At 39.0% G+C, this 23726-nt stretch overlaps 1 protein-coding gene across 1 annotated transcript; it reads right to left on the bottom strand.

Moving 5' to 3' along the window:
* LOC124261274 (glycoprotein-N-acetylgalactosamine 3-beta-galactosyltransferase 1-B-like) lies at positions 1 to 23136 on the bottom strand. The gene is made up of 5 exons (XM_046695585.1): positions 22971 to 23136; positions 19775 to 20427; positions 19270 to 19362; positions 1251 to 1294; positions 1 to 145 (listed from the first exon to the last, which is right to left on the bottom strand). The coding sequence occupies exons 1-5, from the start codon at positions 23134 to 23136 to the stop codon at positions 1 to 3; spliced, it is 1101 nt and encodes a 366-aa protein (XP_046551541.1).
* Between the last annotated feature and the right edge of the window lie 590 nt (positions 23137 to 23726).

The following is a 23726-nucleotide window of genomic DNA, read 5'->3' on the forward strand; positions in this document are numbered from 1 at the left end:
TCAGACACTATGATTAGCCCTCACCGCCACGAAGTTGGCATCCTTGATTGCAGTGCATGGTTCGTGCCAGTCGCAGGCGTTCATTGAAATCTGATGTTTCTCATTGCAAACTGCATCCACACTGATGCCATTTACCTCAGAGGTTCTAAAACACAGAGTTAGAAGAGTAAGATTCAAAATCACATCGGCAGTATTTCAGCAATATCGTGACAATAAAACATTTTTTTCTAACTGCATGGTCCTCAATGGTACAGAGTTTATGTGATTGAATATACCCATTAACACGTTAGGTCTTGATACTCGCAGTTACTAGTCTAGTCACTTCAATGTAAGTTGTAACACACAACAAGATATATTTCTATATTTTCTTTAACACTTACGCGCAATGACAATTAACATTATTTTTAATTGTGAATTCAGATGATTCAGTTTTAATGGACATAGTATATGCCTTGATAATGTTGTTTCATGTTCAACATACTCATATTTTCAGCTTCTAAATGCCTTTGAATTGTTTTCGGAAACATTGTACATTTCACGGAGGGTTTACTGTGGATGAGAAACCTTTTTGGGAAATATAAATGATATCAGAATGACACTACTGTATCTCGATGGTCATTTAATTTATAGACAATAATAACCAATGCGTCACGAGCACCTGATCTGAAAACGCCAACATGCCAACAGCCCATACGCCTACTAATTAAACAGTCTATTGACAAGGCGTCAGCACGGAGGGGAGGTAGTGAGTAGTATCTACGTACTTCTTGTTACCCTGTCTGAAACTGTTTGGTTGGTTACTTGTTTTGCGATTGCAAATCGATGGAAGGGAAATAACTCTAAATTTGTGTTTCATGTCTGTCGCTGTCTGTATCCGCTAATTGGCTATTTCTGGTACTCCTTATTATGATCCGATACCCGTGCTTCAAACAGTTCAAAATATAACATTGAGGTGTTTAGTAAGATAAATGCGTTGTTCACTGGACCCTCAGGTCCCACTTTAGTACATCAATGCATGTCCCCCTTGTGACCAGTGAACAACTTATACTTTAACACGTAATATACATGCTCACGCGATCAGGCATGCCGATGGGAGTAGCATGATTGGTTGGTTTGTTACTAAAACAAGTTTTTTGTTGGTTTGTTGTTAAAGGACACGCTCAGCAATATTCCAGGTGGCAGGCTGGTACTTTAACCCCCATGGAGGATGCAGCCATTAGCAATGTCAGTTGTTTTAGTACATGTTTTACTGTATAAATTCGGACTGAGCCTTCTTCTGGCGGCTTAGTTTTGACTGCAACAGGGATTCAGAAATACATTTTTAATTAAAAAACAAACAAATATCGGTTGATTTTTCAAACTACCAATCATAAAAAAAACCATTTATCTATTTACACAACTTTAATCAAACTTTATCTAATAACTATATTTCTTTTAAAATGCAATAATTACATGATAATTCAAACTAAAATGATCCTTCAATGTTTTGACATTGAAATACTTATTCACTGTGATGGAAAAACTACGCAATTGGAATACGAAGATATGTGTAAAACAAATCAGCCAAAACCGTTAGTCGCCTCTTACGACAAGTATGGGTTTCTGAACAATTCTAATGCGAACACACGTGAAGGTCCGGGTTAGAATATTGGCCTTCAGTAACCCATACTTGTCGTAAGAGGCGACTAACGGGATCGGGTGGTCAGGTTCGCTGACTTGGTTGACTATTTTTAGAGACAGTTACTGGGCAGGTGAGGTGAGGTGAAATTGGGTTTTACGTCGTGCTTGAGAATATTTCGCTCATATGACGACGTGCATGCGTGTGTATGTGTATGTGCGGCTGCTTGTACTAGCCCAGACTTAAGCTGGTTTTATAGTGCTAGCCCACTGAGATGTCATGCCGCAGTGAAGCATGAATAGCCCTTGTTGTACCCATTAATGCCGAGCGCCAGGCAGGGACCAACAAGTACCATATTTTAACGTCTTTTGGTATGACGCGGTCGGGGATCGAACCCGCGACCTTCCGCTCTTCGGCCGGACGCTCTAACCACTACACCACGGATGCTGTCTAGTTACTGGGGATCTGTCTGGCACGTTTTAGTTGGGTGAAAAGGTATTTGCCCTAGGATAGACGTTTTCGGACACACCCATGTCCTCCAGTGATAAAGACTTATTACGTAAGTTTGTCTTATCTCATCGTTCAGGGATGACAAAACTTTATGGATCATCAACTTCTTAATATTCACAATAGCGACGTTTTGATATAACATTTCTTGGATGTTTTGTTATCCAACCTTTGTTATTGTCATATTTTACATGTATCCTATAACGAAACGTCGCTATCGTGAATGTAAAGAAGTTGATCAACAATAAAGTCTTGTCATCTCTATACCACCAACTTCTAGAATGCAACTCAAACAAATTATCCTTCAGGAGCTGGATTTGCTTTGGAAGTTTCTGTTCTTGATTTTATTTTCGATTGTACAGTTGGTTTCCTATTTCTTCCAGATTGAGATTGAGTTTCAGGAGCAAGACATCTCTCTTGAGTCCTTACATCTCGAATACTATATCATCTCCGTCATGTCTGCAAACAGGCGACCTCGGTCTCTTGTTGCTATTCAGTGAGTGAGTGGGTTTAGTTGTATGCCGCACTCAGCAATATTCCAGCTATATGGTGGCGGTCTGTAAATTATCGAGTCTGGACCAGACAATGCAGTGATCAACAGTATGAGCATCCATCTGCGCAATTGGGAACCGATGACATGTGTCAACCAAGTCAGCGAGCATGACCATCCGATCCCGTTAGTCGCCTCTTACGACAAGCATGGGTTACTGAAGATCAATATTCTAACCCGGACCTTCACGGGTATGTTGCTATTCAGTGTTCTATGGGTATGTTGATAGCAGGTTGGTATCTTGCTGTTTTCTATTACATTGGAGATCCAGTCCACAAGCGTTTCATATGTTAACATCTCTTGCAACGTAGTTGATACATTAAGAAATCGCAAAAGGATCACGGGAGTCTTATCAAGAGTCGCAATAACCAGGATGGGCGGTGGGGAAGCCTAGTGGTTAAAGCGTTCGCTCCCAACATGGGTACAGTGTGTGAGGTGAGGTGAAATTGGGTTTAACGTCGTGCTTGAGAATATTTAGCTCATATGACGACGTGCATGCGTGTGTATGTGTATGTGCGGCTGCTTGTACTAGCCCAGACTTAAGCTGGTTTTATAGTGCTAGCTCACTGAGATACCATGCCGCAGTGAAGCATGGATACCCCACTCAGGCACAGTATACTGACTCCGAGCCGACCAGTCCTTGTTGTAGCCATTAATGTCGAGCACCAGGCAGGGACCAACAAGTACCATATTTTAACGTATTTTGGTATGACGCGGTCGGGGTCGAACCCGCGACCTTCCGCTCTCCGGGGGGACGCTCTAACCACTACACCACGGAGGCGGTCGTACAGGTGTTAAGCCCGTTTTGATGGAATATTGCTAAAATCGGCGTAAAACTAAAAACTCACTCACTAACTAGGTAACCGGGAAACGTGGCCATTAATCAATGGATTTGGAGGATCGGTGTTTATGATCCTTGTCGAGTGGACGTTTGCTTTAGTTATTTCATTTTGGGGAGGACTTCATGTTGCTTTATTAGTGCTTCATCATCCTGGCTCCCCACCCTCCACAGAGTATGATAAATACAATGCTAACAGATGGTTGATTTCGGACATGCTGCAGCACACACAGATATACCTAGGATATCCAGATAACATAACAGAAAATATAGAACGTAATTATTTCACAGAACTGGCCCATGGGCTAACACCTGCAAAAGCCGACTCGCCACGGAGAGGCTGCTCCTAATGGCTGCTATAAGCTGGGGTTAACCTTGCTGGGTCGTCCCGAGTGCCCTGGAAGCTTACACATAAATCTGTCATTGAGCATAAATCTATTACATGTGTATGTTGCTAACGAAGACCGTTACTAAACCTTATCCGAAATAGTCCATTACAATTCAACACTGTTGTACAGAGAATAACACTATACCAAAGTAACTTGTTGGGAGTAACGTTGACCCTGGCCTGCGAGCGCTTTGAGGACACCTGTGTCCTCACCGATTTTCAGCGAGTCATTGATAACATTTCCACTAATTTGCCTTATGCAAAAGCCATGTGGAATATATGAATGTACGGGGACATAATACTCTTGAACAAATAGCATTCTTCAATAAAAAGTCCGGTCGGTTTCGTAACGTCAGAGACTTGATACGTCAAACGATGAAAACACGTACCGGAATAAAACAACAACAACTGACAATGATGAAGCTTAGTCGCAGGCGACCTGAATCTCCTTGGGCTCACAGATTGAAGGAGTGAGACATGGATTGATACAGAGGAGATAATGGGGGATTTTATGAACGCCTAGTTCAATACAAGCGCATCTTTCTCCATTAGTATTGCGTGTGCCCATACGTTGCCATGGAATCAGATCTGCCGATCCTCACGAAAGGTTAAATCTTAAATATTGGTGTATGGTAAAGCTCAGGGGAGAAGAACGATTTCGGGTGGGTGTTTTTAGCAATATTCCAGCAATGTCGTGGCGGGGTACACCAGATATCGGCTTCACACATTGTACCCATGTGGGGAATCAGACCCAGCGTGGTTGTAATGACGAGCGAACGCTTTAACAATTGGGCTACCCCTCCGCCCCAGAATCTTATTGTGGACCCAGCTCCTAGTAATAACAATTTGGTTCCAAAGTGCATTCAGCGTTATATGAAGTAAAGGTGGACTAACGGTTTTACGCCCTAATTTGTGTTTACATTGGAAAGACGGTGATAATCTGCTGGAATTATTATTAATAATAATGTCATCTTCTATAGCGCTATAGTTCCCAAACACCAAGTGATTGCTCATGGCGCTTTTGATAAGACAGCTAGACTAGGCATCAGGGTGATATTTTCGGAAGAGAAGAGTTTTCAAATTTGACTTAAAGGACGACAGTGTTTCCGAGTTTTAAACGAAGAAGGGCAGATCATTCCCGAGAGAGGCGGATGTGCAACTGAAGCGTCTGTGTCCAAAGGTTTTCAGGTTGGCTATGGGAATTGTCAGCAGTGAGTTGTTAGCTGATCTGAGGCATAGAATTGAATGTATAATTCGCCATAAAGAATACAATAAGATGCAAGTTTCCACAGAATGACTGTCTGAAATTAGGAAACCTGAAACCCACACTTGTGTTTTGACATGAGTGGTAACTGAACAAAAGAAAGATATATCCTTTTGCGTGACTTTGTGAGTGGGTTTAAGTTTAAGGTTTTAGCAATATTCCTGGAATATCACGGCGGCATCCACACATTGTACGCACGTGGGGTATCGAACTCGGGCCATCGGCGTCACGAGCCAATGCTTTAACCACCAGACTACCCCACTGCCCTTTAGTGACGTCGTAAGCTGTGCCTCGTCATAAGAATATCGTAAGTGATGTTTCAATGTATTCCTCTATCCAGATCAGTATTAGTGGACTGCAATTGTCGCTCCATAATTCATTTCATCCAGGATCCTTAAATATTTGTGCCATTGTATATATTTCGGCCAAGGTCATGAGCCATGTAGATTGCTATTTGTGTTAATTCTGGTTTCACTCATCGGAGAAAATGGTTATTTCTTATATTCCATAACATGCGTGCTCATGTTGCAAAAGCAATGGTTCTTTACGACTGTGAAATCCCACTGTTGGAGCCTGGATACAGGACACCACTATGTTATGTATTTCAAGAACAAACGTTCCGAAAATGAAAGTTAAACATGACAGTTTGACTTGTCGCATTCACTAAAAATGAATGTTTGCAGCCACTCACCCCGGAGTCCTTGGATCCCAAGCAGTGTATTGTTTGGTAATTTATAACTGTGTGTTATAACTGTATCGTGATCTGTATCATTATCATTATCACAAGTAATTATTAGTAATATCATCACTATCGTTTTGAAAAAAAGTGGTGAATCGTTGTGCGATAGTTTAAACGCGTTTACATGCCAAAATATATTTGAATCTTAAAAATGTTTGAAATTGTCAGCACACATTTTCTCCTGTACGTATATTTACTTATGGAGTAAATAAACTTACAGGAGTAAAAGTACATTTACTTTCTGTTCACATAGATATTTAATAGGTGTAAATCTGATTTGCATACCCCTAGACATCTGGTTTTGAATAACTTTTGTCTTTTTGAGACAAAATGAGTAGGCTATTGATTTCAAAACGCAGACGAGATCTGCAGTATGGTGTGGCATCAGGACTTGACCTAGGTCTAACAAAGGACAAGAATGATTGGGAAAAGACCCGTTGAAGAACCTGGTGGAAAGACATTGTGAAAGGCACCTTCGATGACGACCAGTGGGTTGAGAATTTTCAAATGAAAGGCACCTTTGATGACGACCAGTGGGTTGAGAATTTTCAAATGAATAAGAAACGTTTGCTGAACTGGGACCCTCATTAGTAAGGACGTGTAGCAGTGACCTGAATCAATTCGATATCGAAACGTGTGAACACCCTTGTAACGATTTGAAGTAGCTCACGTTGTGTTGCCAAAATTAGAACATGCCCTATTTCTCACGACGGATCGCACGCTACAAGTCATTTACTACAGATCGTACCGTGTAAAAGCAGCTTGATCATTGCATCCTTACAGTGGTTCTTGTTATTTTATGGTTATCATTATCCCGATAACACCTTCAACGCAATGGTGTAGTGGATAAGGCGCCTGTCTTGCACACCCAAAACCCAGGTTTGATACCTGGTGAGTCATCCGGGCTAGAACATTTGCGACATGGGAAGTCTGACGTCCACCTGCACTAGGCTGTTGCGTTTGGGCGTTTGTATCAAACATGATGCTGGTGTGTTTCAGCACCCTTGTTTTTCGCTGTTTTTAACAATGTTTCATTTCACTCATACTCAAAGAATATTGAATCAGTTGCTTCACTGCATGTTCCAACATGTCGTTTAAAGTGACCATTAAGCATACACAAAGTTGCATTTACCTTAGATTATTAATGACCTCACCACGTTTGTAGTATATTTTCTATTCATGAGCTCCAGACTGCTCTTGAACAAGCTCACAATACTGCTACAGCAGCTGATAACATACATTATCAACTCCTGAAGCACTTACCAGAATTCTGTCTAGAGACACTTTAAAATATTTTGGATGATATTTGGCCGTCCGGGAAATTTCCGTCTTCATGGCGTAACGCTATAATAGTACCAATACCTAAACCTGGATGCGATCGTACGGATCCGTCCAATTATCAACCGATTTCACTAATTAGCTGTGTTTGCAAAGCCATGGAACACGTGATAAATAATCGACTTGTTTGTTACCTGGAAACAAATAAGCTCATAACAGATATACAATGTGGTTTCCATAAAACAGAAGTATTATCGATCACTTAGTGCGCTTGGAATCATTTGCTAAAAACGCCCTCATTAATAAACAACATGCTGTGTCTACCTTTTTTTATCTCGAAAAAGCATATGACACTACGTGGAAATATGGCATTTTTAACATGGCTTCGGATTGCGAGGCCGTTTGCTTCTATATATGGTCAACGTTTTAAATGACAAACAATGTCAAGTCCGAATGGGTTCTACCCTGTCTGATCATTACAATCAGGATCGGGGTGTCCCACAAGGTAGTATTTTGTCTCTAACATTGTTTAGTATCAAGATCAACAGTTTATCCAAGGTTTTAAATGATTCATGGATCACTTTTTGTGGATGATTTTAATATTTCTTGTCGCGGTAAAACATATGCATACTATTGAACGGCAACTGCAGTTGTGTCTAAATAAAATAAATATATAAATATATAGTTCACAACTAATTGCATACATTTCTACAAACCACATATGGACCCTGAAGGCCAAGTTTCAGGGTCTTATTTTCGACTCATGCTTGACGTTTTTGCCGCATATTCAATCCCTTAAGGCTAAATGACCGAAGGCACTCGACTTGTTAAAAGTTGTTTCCAAATCAAAATGGGGAGGTGATCAACTAGCCTACTTCACTTATACAGATCACTCATTCGCTCGAAACTAGATTACGGCTCCATTGTATATGGTGGAGCATGTAAAAGCAACCTTAAACTGTTAGATTCTATACATCACCAAGGTCTAAGGCTTTGTCTTCCCTCGGAGCCGATGAGCCTTTTCTAAAATGTAACCATGTTATGACGTAGATTATAATAACGCGGTAAAATGTAATAAACTGCGGCAAATTGTAATAACACTGCGGTATATTGTAATACCGCGGTAAATTGTAATAAAAACTGCGGCAATTTGTAAGAACTTAAACTGCCGTAAATTGTAATAACCACTGTGGCAAATTGTATTAAAATACATTTTATTGCCTATTATGAAAGGAAACATTCTTGATGTTGACATTTGCGACTAAGCTTTATAAAAACCACAACCCGGACTTTGAAAACATTGGTATCTCTGAGTCCTTCTAATTTCGACAGAAGGTCAAATTCCAGCTTTATAAAAATCACAACCCGCACTTTGAAAACATCGGCAGGAACCGAAAATTGTAACAAACTGCGCCAAATTGTAATAACAAGTGCGGTAAATTGTAATAACATCTCTGACTCTTTCTAAAGAAAGTCGAAATGCAGTGTTTGTTCCTCTTCATCATGGTCAGATCCCATCTCTGGGATGTTAAATAAAAGAAAAAACGGAAATAGTTTGGGCTATTTCTATCATTCGAACTGAAAGGCAGGTGCCGTAAATTGTAACAATCTGCGGCAAATTGTAATAACAAGTGCGGTAAATCGTAATAACATCTCTGATTCCTTCTAATTTCCAAAGAAAGGCGAATTCCAGTGTTTGTTCGACTTCATCATGGTCACATACCACCACTGGCGTGTTAAAACAGGACAAAAGGGAAATAGTTTGGGCTATTTCTATCACTCTAACTGAGAGGCATGTGCTGTAAATTGTAACAAACTGCGGCAAATTGTATTAACTAGTACGGTAAATTGTAATAACCTGCGGCAAATTGTAATAACTAGTAATCTTGAAACACAAAATCTATATAATACAATTCACTCAGGCTTTCCCAAAAATCGCTCCACCATAGATCATCTGGCACAAATCTATCAGAACTCAATCAGAACTGCACAAAATACAAAGAAATACACACTTGCAGTCTTTTTAGATTTCTCTAAGGCCTTTGATATGCTCTGGAGACCGTATGTCATCCAAAAATTACAAAAAACAGGTTTAAAAGGGGCAATTTTTGTATCAGCCTTACTAACAGACAGAGACTTTAAGGTCTCCATAGACCATCAAATCACCCAAAACTATACACTAGAAAATGGCACACCCGAGGGAAGTATCATTTAACCCACTCTCTTTAATGATATGGTTCATGATATATTCAAGAACCTCAGTAAAAATCCCAGTTTGCCGACGATGGAGCAATATTGGTTAATGAAAAAAATATACACAAAGCACAAAAACAAATTCAAGCTGCACTTGAATGGCACGGCTCCCACGGTCGAAAGCTATGAAATACACAATGTCATTTAGAAAGTGGTCAAATGTAACATATGTCATATTTGGGATTACTCTTTCTTAGTAAAGTACACATTCTAGTACAGTCTAGACTACCAGTTGTCCGACTTCCATTTTTGCGGAAGCAACGGTGGCTGAGCGGTCTGGGCGTCTGACTTTGTGTGCTGGGGATTAGGTGCCTGACTCTGAGGGTGTGGGTTCAAATCCCGGATGGAACTCAACCCAACAAAAGTAATAGAATCTGTACTTTACTAAGAAAGTGTAATCCCAAATGTGACATATGTTACATTTGACCACTTTGTAAATGGCATTGTGTATTTCACTACCATCTGCACTTTTACGGATTCCGGAACAAAAAGACCAGATCTAATAAATAACATATCTAGAAGAATACCATACCACCAAAATAAATATAATCAAATACATTTTATCTTGGTCCCATCACATATGGTTTAAACATATTTATTTCATGAAAAAGCAAAGACAGAATTTTCATGAACTGGATTGGTCAACAAGCTCGAAAGAACTTATATGAAGACCTCTACAATATACATAGATATATGAAACAGTATCATGACAAGAAAAGATGATATCTAAAATGAAAGTAGATGGTATGACATGTAGTCGGAAACTTAAAATCATGATGGTTGTATACATTCATGGCATCTGCAGTCGGGATCCATAGCAGTATAGCTTTGAGAATTATAGGTTTTAGTGTATGGCTTGCTCAGTTAAAGCGCCTAGTTTCAATTATAAATAAATGGACTGATTTTAAGATATGTGATTGAATTTGTAGGTCCATCGAAGACGTTCCGTATAAGATTGTTTCTAATGAAAAGCCATTGGTATAATAAAAATTATTTATTCTTACAGCATCAAATCTGGGACATACAAAGAAATAATGACGTGCATCTTCATTAGGGTGGCCACACAAACAATCTGCTCTCTCTGATATATGTCTGTTGCGTTTGTCAGCGTTGAGATCGCTACATCCTAACCTTAAGCGACAGTGGAGGATTTGACAAACTCTTGAACCTATATTTGGATCGAAATGAATGTCTTTAGCTCTATGACTTAAAGCAGATTTAAAATCATTGATGTCTGTAAGAGATTTAATATTTTGCGGTAAAGCATTCCATAAACTTACAGCGTCCGGTAGAAATGAATTGTCATATAGAGCAGTACGGCAGGCAATAGCTTGCAAATGCGATGCGTTACGTAAGGGATAGTTACTGACTTGAGAGACGAAGGGAGGGACGAGATCGTTTAGATAGTGGGGTAATCTGTTATGATACATTTTGAAAAATGTGATTAGTTTAGTTATTCTTCTTCTTTCGCGAAGAGAAACAGAGGATGTTTCAGCGTAGATTTTATCGTGACTGGTGCCGCGAACAGCTCCACATATCGTACGTAACGCGTCTAAGTGCATGTTTTCCAAGATTGTTGCTTGAATTTTGGTACAATTGTCATAAATATGGCTACAGTAGTCAAAGATCGGAATTATAAACGACGTATACATACGATTCAGGGTGTTTCTCGTTAGTCGATATTTAAGGCTTCTTAAGCAATTTATCATGGGGCTGACTCTCTTAACGATATCGTTTATATGTATACCCCATGTACAATCGTTTTGAAGAGTTATACCTAAATGTTTATGGCTCGAAGTTTCTTCAATTCGAACGTCGTTGAAAAACAAGCTTGGATGAGGATTTGAATTTGGTTTCCTACTGAATAAGACTGTTTTAGTTTTGGATGGTTTTTGCCCAGTTTGCTATTTTTAGTAGAACATTATTCAGACTAAACGCCGCTACGTAAGGGTCATCTATTATTACATAGATAGAAGCATCATCTGCCAATAATCGTATATTACTGTTAATGCCTTCAACAATATCATTTATGTAGACCAAAAACAGAAGTGGTCCTAGAACAGAACCCTGCGGGACGCCAGCTTTTACCGGTTTAACATTAGAACTATAACCATTTATGACTACACGCTGGGATCGATATTCTAAATAACTTTTAAACCATTGTAATAGTGAACCATCGATTCCACATGATTTTAGCTTATGCACGAGACCTTTGTGCCATACTCGATCAAAAGCTTTGCTGATATCGCAAAATACTGCACGTATTTCCTTACCTTCGTCCATTGCCTTGCTATGAAATTATACAAATATGTCAACTGATTCACGCAAGAGTCCCCAGGGAGGAAACCTGACTGTAAATTGGATAAGATGTTATTGCCTCTGAGATAGTTGAAAACATGTTTGAATATACATCGCTCAAATATTTTACATACACAATTAGTTAAGGCTACTGGTCCGTAATTTGTACAATCATTTACACTTCCCTTTTTGTGAATCGGTATAACGCTTGCTTCTTTCCAAACTGCCGGGAATACGCGTTGTTGAAGTGATAGATTAAAAAGTTCCGTTAAAAGGGGTGAAATACTGACAGCGATTAATTTAAGAATTCGATTTCCAATGCCGTCGGGGCCGGTTGCTTTCACAGCATTAACACTCATTAAGATATCATATACATCACTGTTAATAAGTTCAATTTCTGATAGACTATTGATTGTCTTTATATTGATATTGGGGGGTGTTGAATCCGGATGTTCTACTCGGGATTGCCGAGTGAAATAATCATTTAGAGAATCAGTTATATCTTGTAAATCATCGCTTACGACATCATTGAAAATCAACGGGGGAAAATTATAGTTTATTTTATTTCTCTTCACGTAATTATTGAATAATTTCCACCAACATTTGTCCGTAGTGGATCGATTTACCGTTTCATCTAGTTTATTTGCATACGCTCTTTTCGCTTTTCGGATAGCCGAGATTACTCTATTTCTGCTTTGTCTGAATCGAGCCCAAAGGGTAACAGAATTTTTCCTCTTAGCGAGCTGATGATGTCTATTGCGCTTACATATTAGCATCTAATTTCGTTATTCATCCAAAGTGGATCAGATGGTCGAATAGTAACAATTTTATTTGGGATATTCTTGTCACAAGTATTCCTTATTATAGTCGTTAATTTATTTGCTATGTCATCCACGTGGTTGTTTAAGAATAAGTCATTAGTGTCAAGATTATTGATATCAGAAATCATACCATTAACGTCCATATGTTGATAATCATATATTTTACGTTTAAATGTATCACACTTGGGTCTAACAGATTTGATATCAACATATATCGGACAATGGTCACTGCAAATAGGGTCTATCACCCCGCGATCCTGCACATTTTGCATAGAGGATATAAATATGAGATCAATTAAAGTACTGGATTGCGGGGTGGTTCGAGTTGGTTTGTCAATAATTTGGGTTAGTCCGTGTAAGGATTCCAATAATTGAATTTTACGATTGCTTTCATTTAAAACATCTACATTAAAGTCGCCAGTAATAACGGTAAATAAGTTAAGATCAACAGCGTTTCCAATTGACTGATCAATTAGTTCCCAGTACGCAATGCTCCGGTCAGCTCTGTAGAAGGTACTTATGAGGTAGGTACGGTGTTTACATTTAACATGAACCCATACGGCTTCAAGTCCAGCAATGTCTAGCTGGTGCATATGCTCCGCATACAAATTGTCTTTAACATATATAGCCACACCGCCCCCGCGACTCCCTCGATCTTTGCGGAATGGAGGTTGAAATCCCGGTATAAGAATATCATCGTTCGGAATGTCTTTATGCAACCACGTTTCAGTCATGCAATCGATATCAAAAGAATTAAATTCAACTTCTATAACATCTAATTTGTCTTTGAGACTGCAAACATTTAGGTGGACTATCTTTAAAGTATTTAGTACTGGGCCAGGGTTAGGATGTACGTCTCCACAACAGAGTATTAGAAGAGATGCGATAATACTAACAGATTTGCTGAAAACGCAAAGATGTCGGGATAGACAAGTGAAAATATTTAGTTTACACGCTGCATGTGAGTGTAGCCCGACTGCAAATGTCCCCACTGCCTGTCTGTACTGACTGATGTCAACCGGCATCTATACATTCAAACACTCTATTGTAGGCAGCGGGTAGATGCACAGCAAAACCATCATGTACTTGTTTTGTCATTTCTTTCCACATATAAGTTTGCAAATAGATATCAGAGTCAACTGGGGGAGAGTAAAAGCATCCATTAAGTCAAAGAAAATGTTTTTACAAAAGTAGAGAAAAGAAAGAAAACATGTAAAAGAGAGGAATGAAAAAGTCCACACCATCATTTCGATGTGATGGGGAAATACCATGGTGGAAACAGTATGGGTAATTAAAATGAAATAATTTGTACAGAAAGGGGAAAAGTGCCATAAACCTGCTAATTGCTATAAAAGCAATAGTTGGGAATAAAATACCTAAGGTAAGTTTGTATATCATTGTTAATTTTTGATTAATTATATTTATGTCTATAATCGCTAGGGGTTATGCATGTTACCTTACATACAACAGAAACAAGTGTGTATGTTATGCCGCTGTTACAGGTCATTGGCTCCCTCCCTCTGCAAGCCTTCTGCGTTCTGCTGTTTATTTTGTTGACAGTTACATAGACACATGCTTTAATACAAATGCATAAAATCGGTGATTTACAATGTGATTAGGTTGTCTGACAAAACATCCTCTTGCACAGTTTGAGATCGATTGGGTCATTGGATGAAGAGATATTTACAAAAAACCGGGTCCACATGCATTTCATGCCAAACTATAAGCCGCGTGGCTCGTGGATACCTGCCGGTTGTGAGCTCAAAATATCTATGGATCACATATCGGAGTCCATGGAAACGAAATGGCAGACCAAGCTGCCAAACGTGGACTCCACTCAAAAAACAAATTAAAAATACCTTCTTCCAAAACAGTGAGTGAGTTAAAACTTGTCGTCACATCGTCAAATTTTCAGCCATATCGTGACGAGAACAATTAATCTTATACATAGTAAGTAACCATTAGTAACCATAAGACTTAAAGGCATATATCTTCAAACATGGTGTGAGAAAATATCTTTGTCAAGAAAATGGTTTTACTATTCAAAATTTAAAAAAAGATCTATTCAATGAAATATACTTATCATGTGTTAATATAAAGAAATTTAGGCGATCACTAGCAAGATTCCGATGTTCATCTCACGATTTGTTGATTGAAAGCGGCAGATATAAAAATGTTAAAAGAGAAGAGAGAATATGTACACTTTGTCGTTTAAATGAAATTGAAGATGAATATCACTTTCTCCCCATCTGTCCATCATATTATTCAATACGTTGTAAATACATTAAAAGATACACTCTCTCAAAAAAGAAACGCAACCCCTATCTAAATATCTGACATCATTTCTAGAATAAAGATGGTGAATGTAAATTAGAATTTTCTTCAAAATACTGTTAATACGTTCCCATCTGATCAGTATAAGCTCCCAAACGGAACCATTTTCACACATGATGACCTTTGTATCCGTGTTATTTGAGAAAGTGCGAAATTGTCATGTACAAAATGCTAAAAAGCCTGTTGCACGTGCAAATCGTTGAAAACACAGTTCATGTAGAGGGTTTTAAAAGCACGCGTAGTTTGTAATTTTTCTCTCATAATTTGCTCTGCAAATCAAGTTCGAGAATGCCCCGTTTGAGTACAGCAAATCGAAATATTGCCATTGGTCGCATTGAGGCCGGGGAAAGCTTTGGAACAGTTGCCCGTCATCTAAACGTACACAAAACAACAATCTCACGACTTTGGAATCGTTACACACAGTTCCATGCAATTGAAGATCGTCCCAGGAGCGGTAGACCTAGGATCACCACACCGGCTCAGGATCGCTTTATTCGACTCAGCCACCTACGTAATCGGCATGCCACACCCACCATCACTGCAACACAGGTGCCAGGTTTGAGGAGAGTATCGGCCCAAACCATCAGGAACCGTTTACATGAGGCAAATTTACGTGCAAGAAGACCAGTTGTTGGGCCCGTCTTGAAACGCCAACATCGACGCCAACGTCTCAGGTGGTGTACTAACGTAAGGAGATGGACCCTAAAAAAACTGGAGAAGAGTCTGGTTTAGTGACGAGTCTCGTTTTCTTCTTCAACGACGTGACGGTAGACAACGTGTCTATAGACGAGCAAATGAACGTTTTGCACCGAACTGCGTTCGACAGGTCGAAAGATTTGGAGGAGGAAGCATCATGGTATGGGGAGCCATGTCTTACAACCAACGGTCAGACTTGGTCATCATTCGTGGCAATTTGACGGCACAACGGTACATTGATGACGTCTTACAGCCACATCTTCTGCCGATAATCGACCAACAGAGGGAGTTGTTTCAACATGACAATGCCCGCCCTCATACAGCTCGTGCAACAGTGGCATTCCTACAGAATTCAAACGTCAACGTGATGCCGTGGCCCTCCAGATCGCCAGACATCAATCCTATCGAACATCTGTGGGACCAGCTGGATCGTCGTGTTCGTGCACGTACACCACAACCGCACACGTTGGTTGAACTGGCCGCAGCACTCCAGGAAGAGTGGAGAGCAATCCCCCAGGAAAACATCCGCCGTCTGATTCGTTCTGTTCCGAGGAGGTGCACTGCTGTGATTAGAGCTCGTGGCTCTACAACGAGATACTGAAGACAACGCCCCCTAGCGTAAATTGAGAGTTCGATACTGACCTGCATTAACTGTTACCTTATACCGTGCTGACCTAAGGTTCACCATGTCAAATTCCATGGCATTATCTTTAAAAATACAAATGTAATAACCAGTTAAAATTGATATAAACATTACCCAAAAAAACAGGGGTTGCGTTTCTTTTTTGAGAGAGTGTATTACTAAATCCATCCAAGCATCATAAAATTATCTACCCTTATAAGCAGTAAAAATCAAAATATATTACAAAATCTTGCCATGTTCATCCATATTGCAATGTTGTATAGAACAAAAGTTTTATCACTGTAATGTAAATATATTTATTTATGTAATTCCCCATTATATATGTATATGTACTATAGGCCTGTGGCCTCTTCAGTACGAAATAAAGATTGAATTGAATTGAATTGAATTGAAGTAATGGTAAAATGGTAAAAAACCTGTCAACGAAGGACAGTTAAATAACTACATTATCACAGATTAGAGTTTAAAACTAGTACTTAAATCTAAAACAGTTAAACTATAGATGACAATACAAGGTAACAACAGGCTATATATTGCCAATAACTGAAGGTAGATCACCATAATAGGGACCATGGGGACTTACAGTACATTTGCTTCCTGCATGGACCCTAGCTGGATTTACACCATCCCTTTAGCCACTAGCAATTTTAGATAATCTAGTCACAAATTCAACGAACATATATTCTACGTTTAAAATGGTAGTATGTTTAAATTAACTTTGAAAGTTTTGGGACTTACGTACCCTCTCAGGAGGACAATAATTTTACAGTACTTAAACCACCTTTGAGGGTACAGCCACTGACAATCTAAGTTACTAAGTTCAACTACATATCATTAAAATACATCTATCTACAGACATATTAATCAAAATTCATTAATTTAATCAATTTCTTTTAAAAAACCAAGAATTAAATGAAAATGAACAGCATTAAAAAAGAACAATTAAGAAATTAATATAAAACTTACAAATCCTTATTTACAGATGGATCTAAGGATGGTGGCACAGTTGCTTGTGCCACTGTCATTGGATCCTAAACAATATATTCTCGATTGCTTGATAATAGCACTATCTTTACAGCTGAAGCAACTGCCATATTAACAACCTTAAAATATTAATAAACCACCTGAACATAAACAATACATTATCTTTTTGCGACTCTCTTTCGTGCCTTCAGGCTATTAAAAATGTGTCTTCTCAACATCCACCTTTAATAGAAATCATTGAATTATATGAAAACTAATTAAAACTAGGTGTTTGCACCTATTCATGTGGCCACCATCTGGTCATATACCAACAGATTCGTGGGTTCTTTTAAGTGCACAGGGTTGTGTAGTGTACACTGAAAGAGTCTGCACGCAAAGTTTACTCGAAGGTTTATACACCCGGTCGCAGGTGGGCTCGATCCCGGCACCTCAAGCCCACTGGATCACTTGCCTGGCGCCTTAGCCAGCCCGCCCATCATGTCCCAACTTTAAATGTTAACTCTCTCACTCACTCCAATATCACGGTGGGTGACACCAGAAATGGGCTTCATGTATCGTACCAATGTGGGAAATCGAACCTAGGTCTTCGGCGTGACGAGCAAACGTTATAGCGACAAGGCTACCCACCGTCCAGGGACGTGAACAGTATCCATTGGTATTATTTGAAATTAGACAGTGGTCACTGAAGATATTTTATCGCTCTGCTTAGGAAACAGGGATCTGTAAATATGTTCTACCACAAATTCACTGCAAAAGCTTTACCTGGAATTATAACATATTTCATTTTTGCACTGTTAAATTTCAACGCACCTTTTTCTTGGGAGCGTTTGAGTGAATAACGCCACAAAAGGGAGTCGTTTAGCTTTTGGCAGTTGTTGTTCCCCAAGAAATAATCATTCCCAAAGTTTCGTGAGTAAAATTGAGATGGGTGTACCGTTATCTTCCAAATTGTTCTCGTTATTGATGAAATGTCACACACCTAAATTTTAATCCCTTCTTTCAGTCATGGTTCAATTTTTATAATGTTTTCATTGTAAGCTGATCAACATGTATTCATGACATTGACTTAATGCTTGATGGAGGTGGAAAGGCTACCATAATACTATAACACGTGCGTGAGCATATGTGCGTCTGCACATCCATGGATATTGCACGAGCGATATGCAGTGGGATCACTAATTTGGCATTACCTTCCTCCATTATCCATAAATGGAGACACGGAAGTGACAGGAGGTATCTGTATAAGGTATAAGGTGAATTGCATCGTCTCCAAACCTCCAGATTATTTGTATAAACATGGTCCTCGGAATGGTGATCTACCTTCAGTTTTAGCGATCTAAAGCCCGTTTTTATATTGTGTTGTCCTCTACAATTAAAATGTTTTAGATTTAATTACTAGTTTAAAATTTTATCTGTGATATTCTGGTTGTTTTACTTTCCTTCGTTGACAGGCTTTTTCTAATTTACCCATAATTGTTATTAATATGTAACTTGATATAGTTACGATATGGCTGAAATACTGCCGATGTGACTTAAAATCTTAACTCACTCACTCACTGTTTGTATAAACGATACCTTTAAAAACAAACATAAATCATATAACTTTGAGTTACGTGCGAAGAAATTCAGTAATCGAAAAGTAAAACAACTTTCTGCATGTAGATTAAAGCATTTTGCGAACACAAATATGTATACTATGCAAATGTTTAGTTATTGACTGAAGGCAGGATTCATGTATTCAAGAACTCCAGTGCACTGAAACATCTGGCTTATTGCGGAACATCTCATATTGTAAAAGATATCGGCTAAAAGATATCTCCATAAACCGGAAAAGAGTAATAATATATAGAATAATCTTAAAACATGCGTCCAGTGGAAGGAATAGTGTGTGGATGGAACAAAACGGATAGCAGATGCTTTATACCTCTGTATTTACATGAATAAAAGCCTGATTCTATTGTAATATTTACAATGGTGTTTGCATATGAACACAACAAAATATAAAATGTTTATCTATTTTATGTTTGGTAAAGGACGACCTCTGTCAAGTAGATGTACACGAGTGTGGTAAATCAGATACTCCAGCTCCAACATTTTGCTGCCGGCCACGTAATGGAATGAGATGGGGTAGTCACTCATGCTGCTAATACCCTGGAATGATAATAATGATGATAATAATAGTAATGATAATAATAATAGTAATAACACTGACTAAAATCTGGAACTGAGAGCTGAACGCTTGCAATATAACCAAAGCCACGGAAACTCGGAGATATTCACAGTATTGGCACCGACACGCGAAGATGCATATTGTACGGTCATTTGAACATTGATTTATTAATAGTGATTCTATGTTTTCTCGCCTCATGCATGCATTACTGAATAGCACTACCAATCCATACCCAGAAATAATCAACTCATTCCTAAAATATAGTTGCTTCTAGAAACCCTCGGAATAATGGATAATTGTCACATGCAACGTGATACCTCATTCGTTCAAATACTATTGAGACTACTCATGTATATTTTTGCATTATGACGATACATTAATTCAAATAAATACCTTTTTAGCTCCATTTGCGTCATAATCAAGGAACCATTTTGGATATATCCCATCTATGTGAGTTGCCGGTGACAAACAATGGAAGCGACTTCGACCTTTGGAATCAGTAGAGTTTCCAATAGGTATTCCAAGGGACTGCATGCATTGACCAAACGCGGCATCACCCGCAGTGCCAGTTTGACGACATATCTTGGGATCATGTCCTTGTAGACCAAACCTTCTGAGGGCCTCTTTGCTGACTACCAGTCCTGATCCGCCACTAGAGTATCCTTGTTTGATAATAGCCTTAAAGTGATGGCCGAAATATATAGGCTTGTTTGTATCGAAATCGGCCAGGAAAAGACGAAGGTTTTCTGCGATGAGGTAAGTATCGTCATCAGCTTTAAAGAACCAATCGCAGTCGTCGAAGTGATTTTCATATACATAATGGTATCCACCGAGAGTCTTTTCGGTTAGATGATTTCTCCCTTCCGATACATTTTGTCCAACTGCTGGGAAGGTCGTGTTTGTTTCTGAGCTGATGAACACCAACTTGTCACAGCGTTTACCCCACGTCATTTGGATATATCTCGATCTTTTTTCGAGATTTTGGGGGCTTGTCATAACCCAGCAAGAAATGCGTACGCGTGACGCATTGACGTTGTCCTCATAATCTGAAATACAATGAAATGAAGTTCTGAAATTCGTTTCAAAGGACGAGATAGGATGTCTCTCTTGGACTGCAAGATGTTGATTAATATGTGTCTTGAGACGAGTCATTCTCCTGCACTATACTTACGCTGCTGGATGGGGTGGCCGATTTTCTTTATTAGCCGAGTAGAAGTTCTCATTGCTGCTCCAACTAAAGGTGTAAGGTTTGGACCTCTTCACGTGTATACATTTGAGCAATTAGTTCAGTATTTTGATTGTTTTCTTTAAATGTTGCCTTCGCCTGGTAAGCACTTGTGTACAGTAATACAGCTTATAATTTGCTTCACTGTGCCCAGACTACATATCTACTGCAAGAAAACAAGGTGTCACCAAGTTTAGGTTGGGCGTTTCTTCAGAGTTTCATTGGGAACGTTAAGACGAAATTTTCAATTTACTCTGGAAATGAGTTTGCATGTTCGTCACAATCAGCGATATTCCAGCTATATGGCTGCGGTCTGTAAATAATCGAGTCTGGACCAGACAATCCGGTAATCAACAGCATGAGCATCGATCAACGCAGTTGGTAAAAGCAGTGGATATAATAACGGTCGTTTCAAGTGACAATGAGGTTGAGACAAACAAACTCTGATCTACCACTACTGAACATTAACCTGGACTATGGCTGTTTTATGTATGGTTGAGCCCATAAATCGTATATTTCAGAGCTCAACACTATTCATCATCAAGGTATCGGAGTGTGTCTGGCCGCATTTATAATTTTATTTATAACCCCTATTGAAAGGCATTATGTTGAAGCTAATGTGCCTTGTCTTGATGCCAGTCGAATAAAACTGGCACTGCAATATGTTAGGAAACTCCATTCCAGACCGCCACTCCTGCATTTAGCTCTGGTCTTTAATCCACTTTACAAATCATTCTATGATAGGATACTGAACTCAAACTATATTCAACAACACATAGCAGCAGCAAATTTAACTTCATCTGCAATTACCGATTTCAAATTACCTGATGTGCCACATCGGAAATAAATACAGCCTGGTGTTAATTTGGAATGAACCAAATTGAAAAAGACTGATACAAACCCCTCGTCATATCAACAAGCTTTCCCAGAAACTAAACACAATATTATGGTTATAAAATAGCACTCACTGATGGATCGAAAAATGGAGACAAGGTGTTTACTGCAGCTGCTACTCATGATGATACTCTATCCATTAGATTAACAGCTAGCTGGAAGTTAACGAGTCTTAGTAACAATAATATTTCCAGATATTGTATCCTGCTTGTCAATAAACAATCATCGTAAATCTGATGGTCCCTTTTTAGTTGAAGGTTTTCATATCATGGGAATTTGTCCCAGGCTAACATTGACATCTTGGTTTGTTGGATACCAAGTCACATTGGCATTGGGGGAAATTCTAAGGCACGTTCTGTAATTAAATCTGCTTTCGCAAAGTCGATGGGGAGCACCCTGCTAATTAAGCAATGCGTCAAAAACACGTGGCAGCGAAGATGGAACAAGCAAATATCTCATAAGCTTCATGCCATACAACCCTTGATAAGCTGTCGCGCCCTTACCGATCTAAACCGTCAAGCACGGTGATCATATTCATTCATTTTAATATATTATTTCTATTTTTAATAATAATAATACATGTATATAAAACCTGACTTCCAACTAAGTAAATTGGTCATTGGCGCTGTGAGAGGTCTTTAGGAGAAAGGCTTCTCTGAAGGTAAGTTGTCAGAGAAGAGCGGAAGATCAAAGCTTGTGGAGGTTCTGTTGGAGAGAGGTAATGAGTTCCACAGATTGGGAGAAATGACTGAGGAAGATCTTTCACCCAATTATCAAGGCAGACAATTGTCAAGAGCACACCGCTATTTCCTGTAGAGTGGATATGCAGTAACATTTGTGCGCTCTTGACCAGTTTGCTTTGACATGTGAAATGTTGTTAGATCTTTTGGTCCTGAATAACAACAAGGATATACTTTCATTCTCATATGTGGAATGTCACTGTTCCATGCAACTGTATATCAAACAAGGTTATAATTTGTAATGAATGCATTCAGCCTGAATATTTCATTTTCAATTGTAGCTGTATGTGCCGACTATCCTTACGGTGTGCTTTTAATTTTTGGTATTTAGGGGCTCGTCCGTGATGTAAAAGAATTTAGAAAGCAAAATTCAAATGATGCTGACAGGGGAGGAATAATTTCAGCCATATTGTTGCATTTGATTATATGTTTTAGTTACAAACATGTCTACCAGATAATCAAAATCAACGGTCAAAATGTGTCAGAAGATTAGTTTTAAATGAGATTATTTCTGGTTTTAAACCTAACAAAGGTTATTGTATGAAAATAGATCAATTTACGAACTATTACACCCAAAGTATAATAAATTATTTATAGGAACGCATCTACTCTCCAGACAAATAGACAAAGGTCATATTTAAAATACTCACAAGTCCATTCAGCTTTCAGAACGAACCTGATTATAAGTAGATACATGTGGCATGGCCACCTGAATTAAATGTCTTCTTACCTTCGTTGTCCCTTGCACCATGTACAAACGATCTTTGTATTTTCCATTTGGCAAAGTGATGTTCAGTGCTCATATAGTTCATCCTCAATAGAGGCAACGAAGCGCATATAACAACGAATCCGAGTATCAGCTTCCTGATATTCTTCTTGATGATTGCTAGCGGCATCCCCCAAGTTTGCCTGTTCAGCGAAGAATACGTTCATCACAGGGCGAACTTAACAGATTGGATTAAGTTCGTTTTTCTGGTGAGGGCAGTCAGCGCAGCGTCGATAAATGTCCTTCTCTGATCACGACTGTCTACAAAATGTTCACTCAGTTGGGTCCGGTGTAGAGTCAGGCTTGTAACACGTAAAATCAATGTCAACAGATGTTTTGCCCTGTGTAGGCCACAAATATCATGCAGATTGTCATCTCATACTGACATAGTTTACTTCATTGCAGGTGAGAAACATACCTATATTATCTTTTCCATCCTTTTCCTGAAACACATACTGTCAAAAGGCTTTGTTAGCTTCTCATAAAATATATTAACTTGTATTATTACTTAATTCATCACACCTAAATATTTGCTACCCTGATTTCGAATTTGCAAATTTCACTGAGCACATGGTTTCCAAGCATGTGCGGGTCAATGGGTTAGCTTTGTGGCTAATGCGTTCACTCGCCACGCTGAAGCCGCGGGTTCGATCCCTCACACTGAGACACTATGTGAAGCAAATTTCTGGTTTTCCCAGCCGTGATATTACTGGAATATTG

This window comes from Haliotis rubra, unplaced genomic scaffold, assembly GCF_003918875.1.
Source record: "Haliotis rubra isolate DU_JTF1 unplaced genomic scaffold, ASM391887v1 Scf793, whole genome shotgun sequence".
Taxonomy (NCBI): domain Eukaryota; kingdom Metazoa; phylum Mollusca; class Gastropoda; order Lepetellida; family Haliotidae; genus Haliotis; species Haliotis rubra.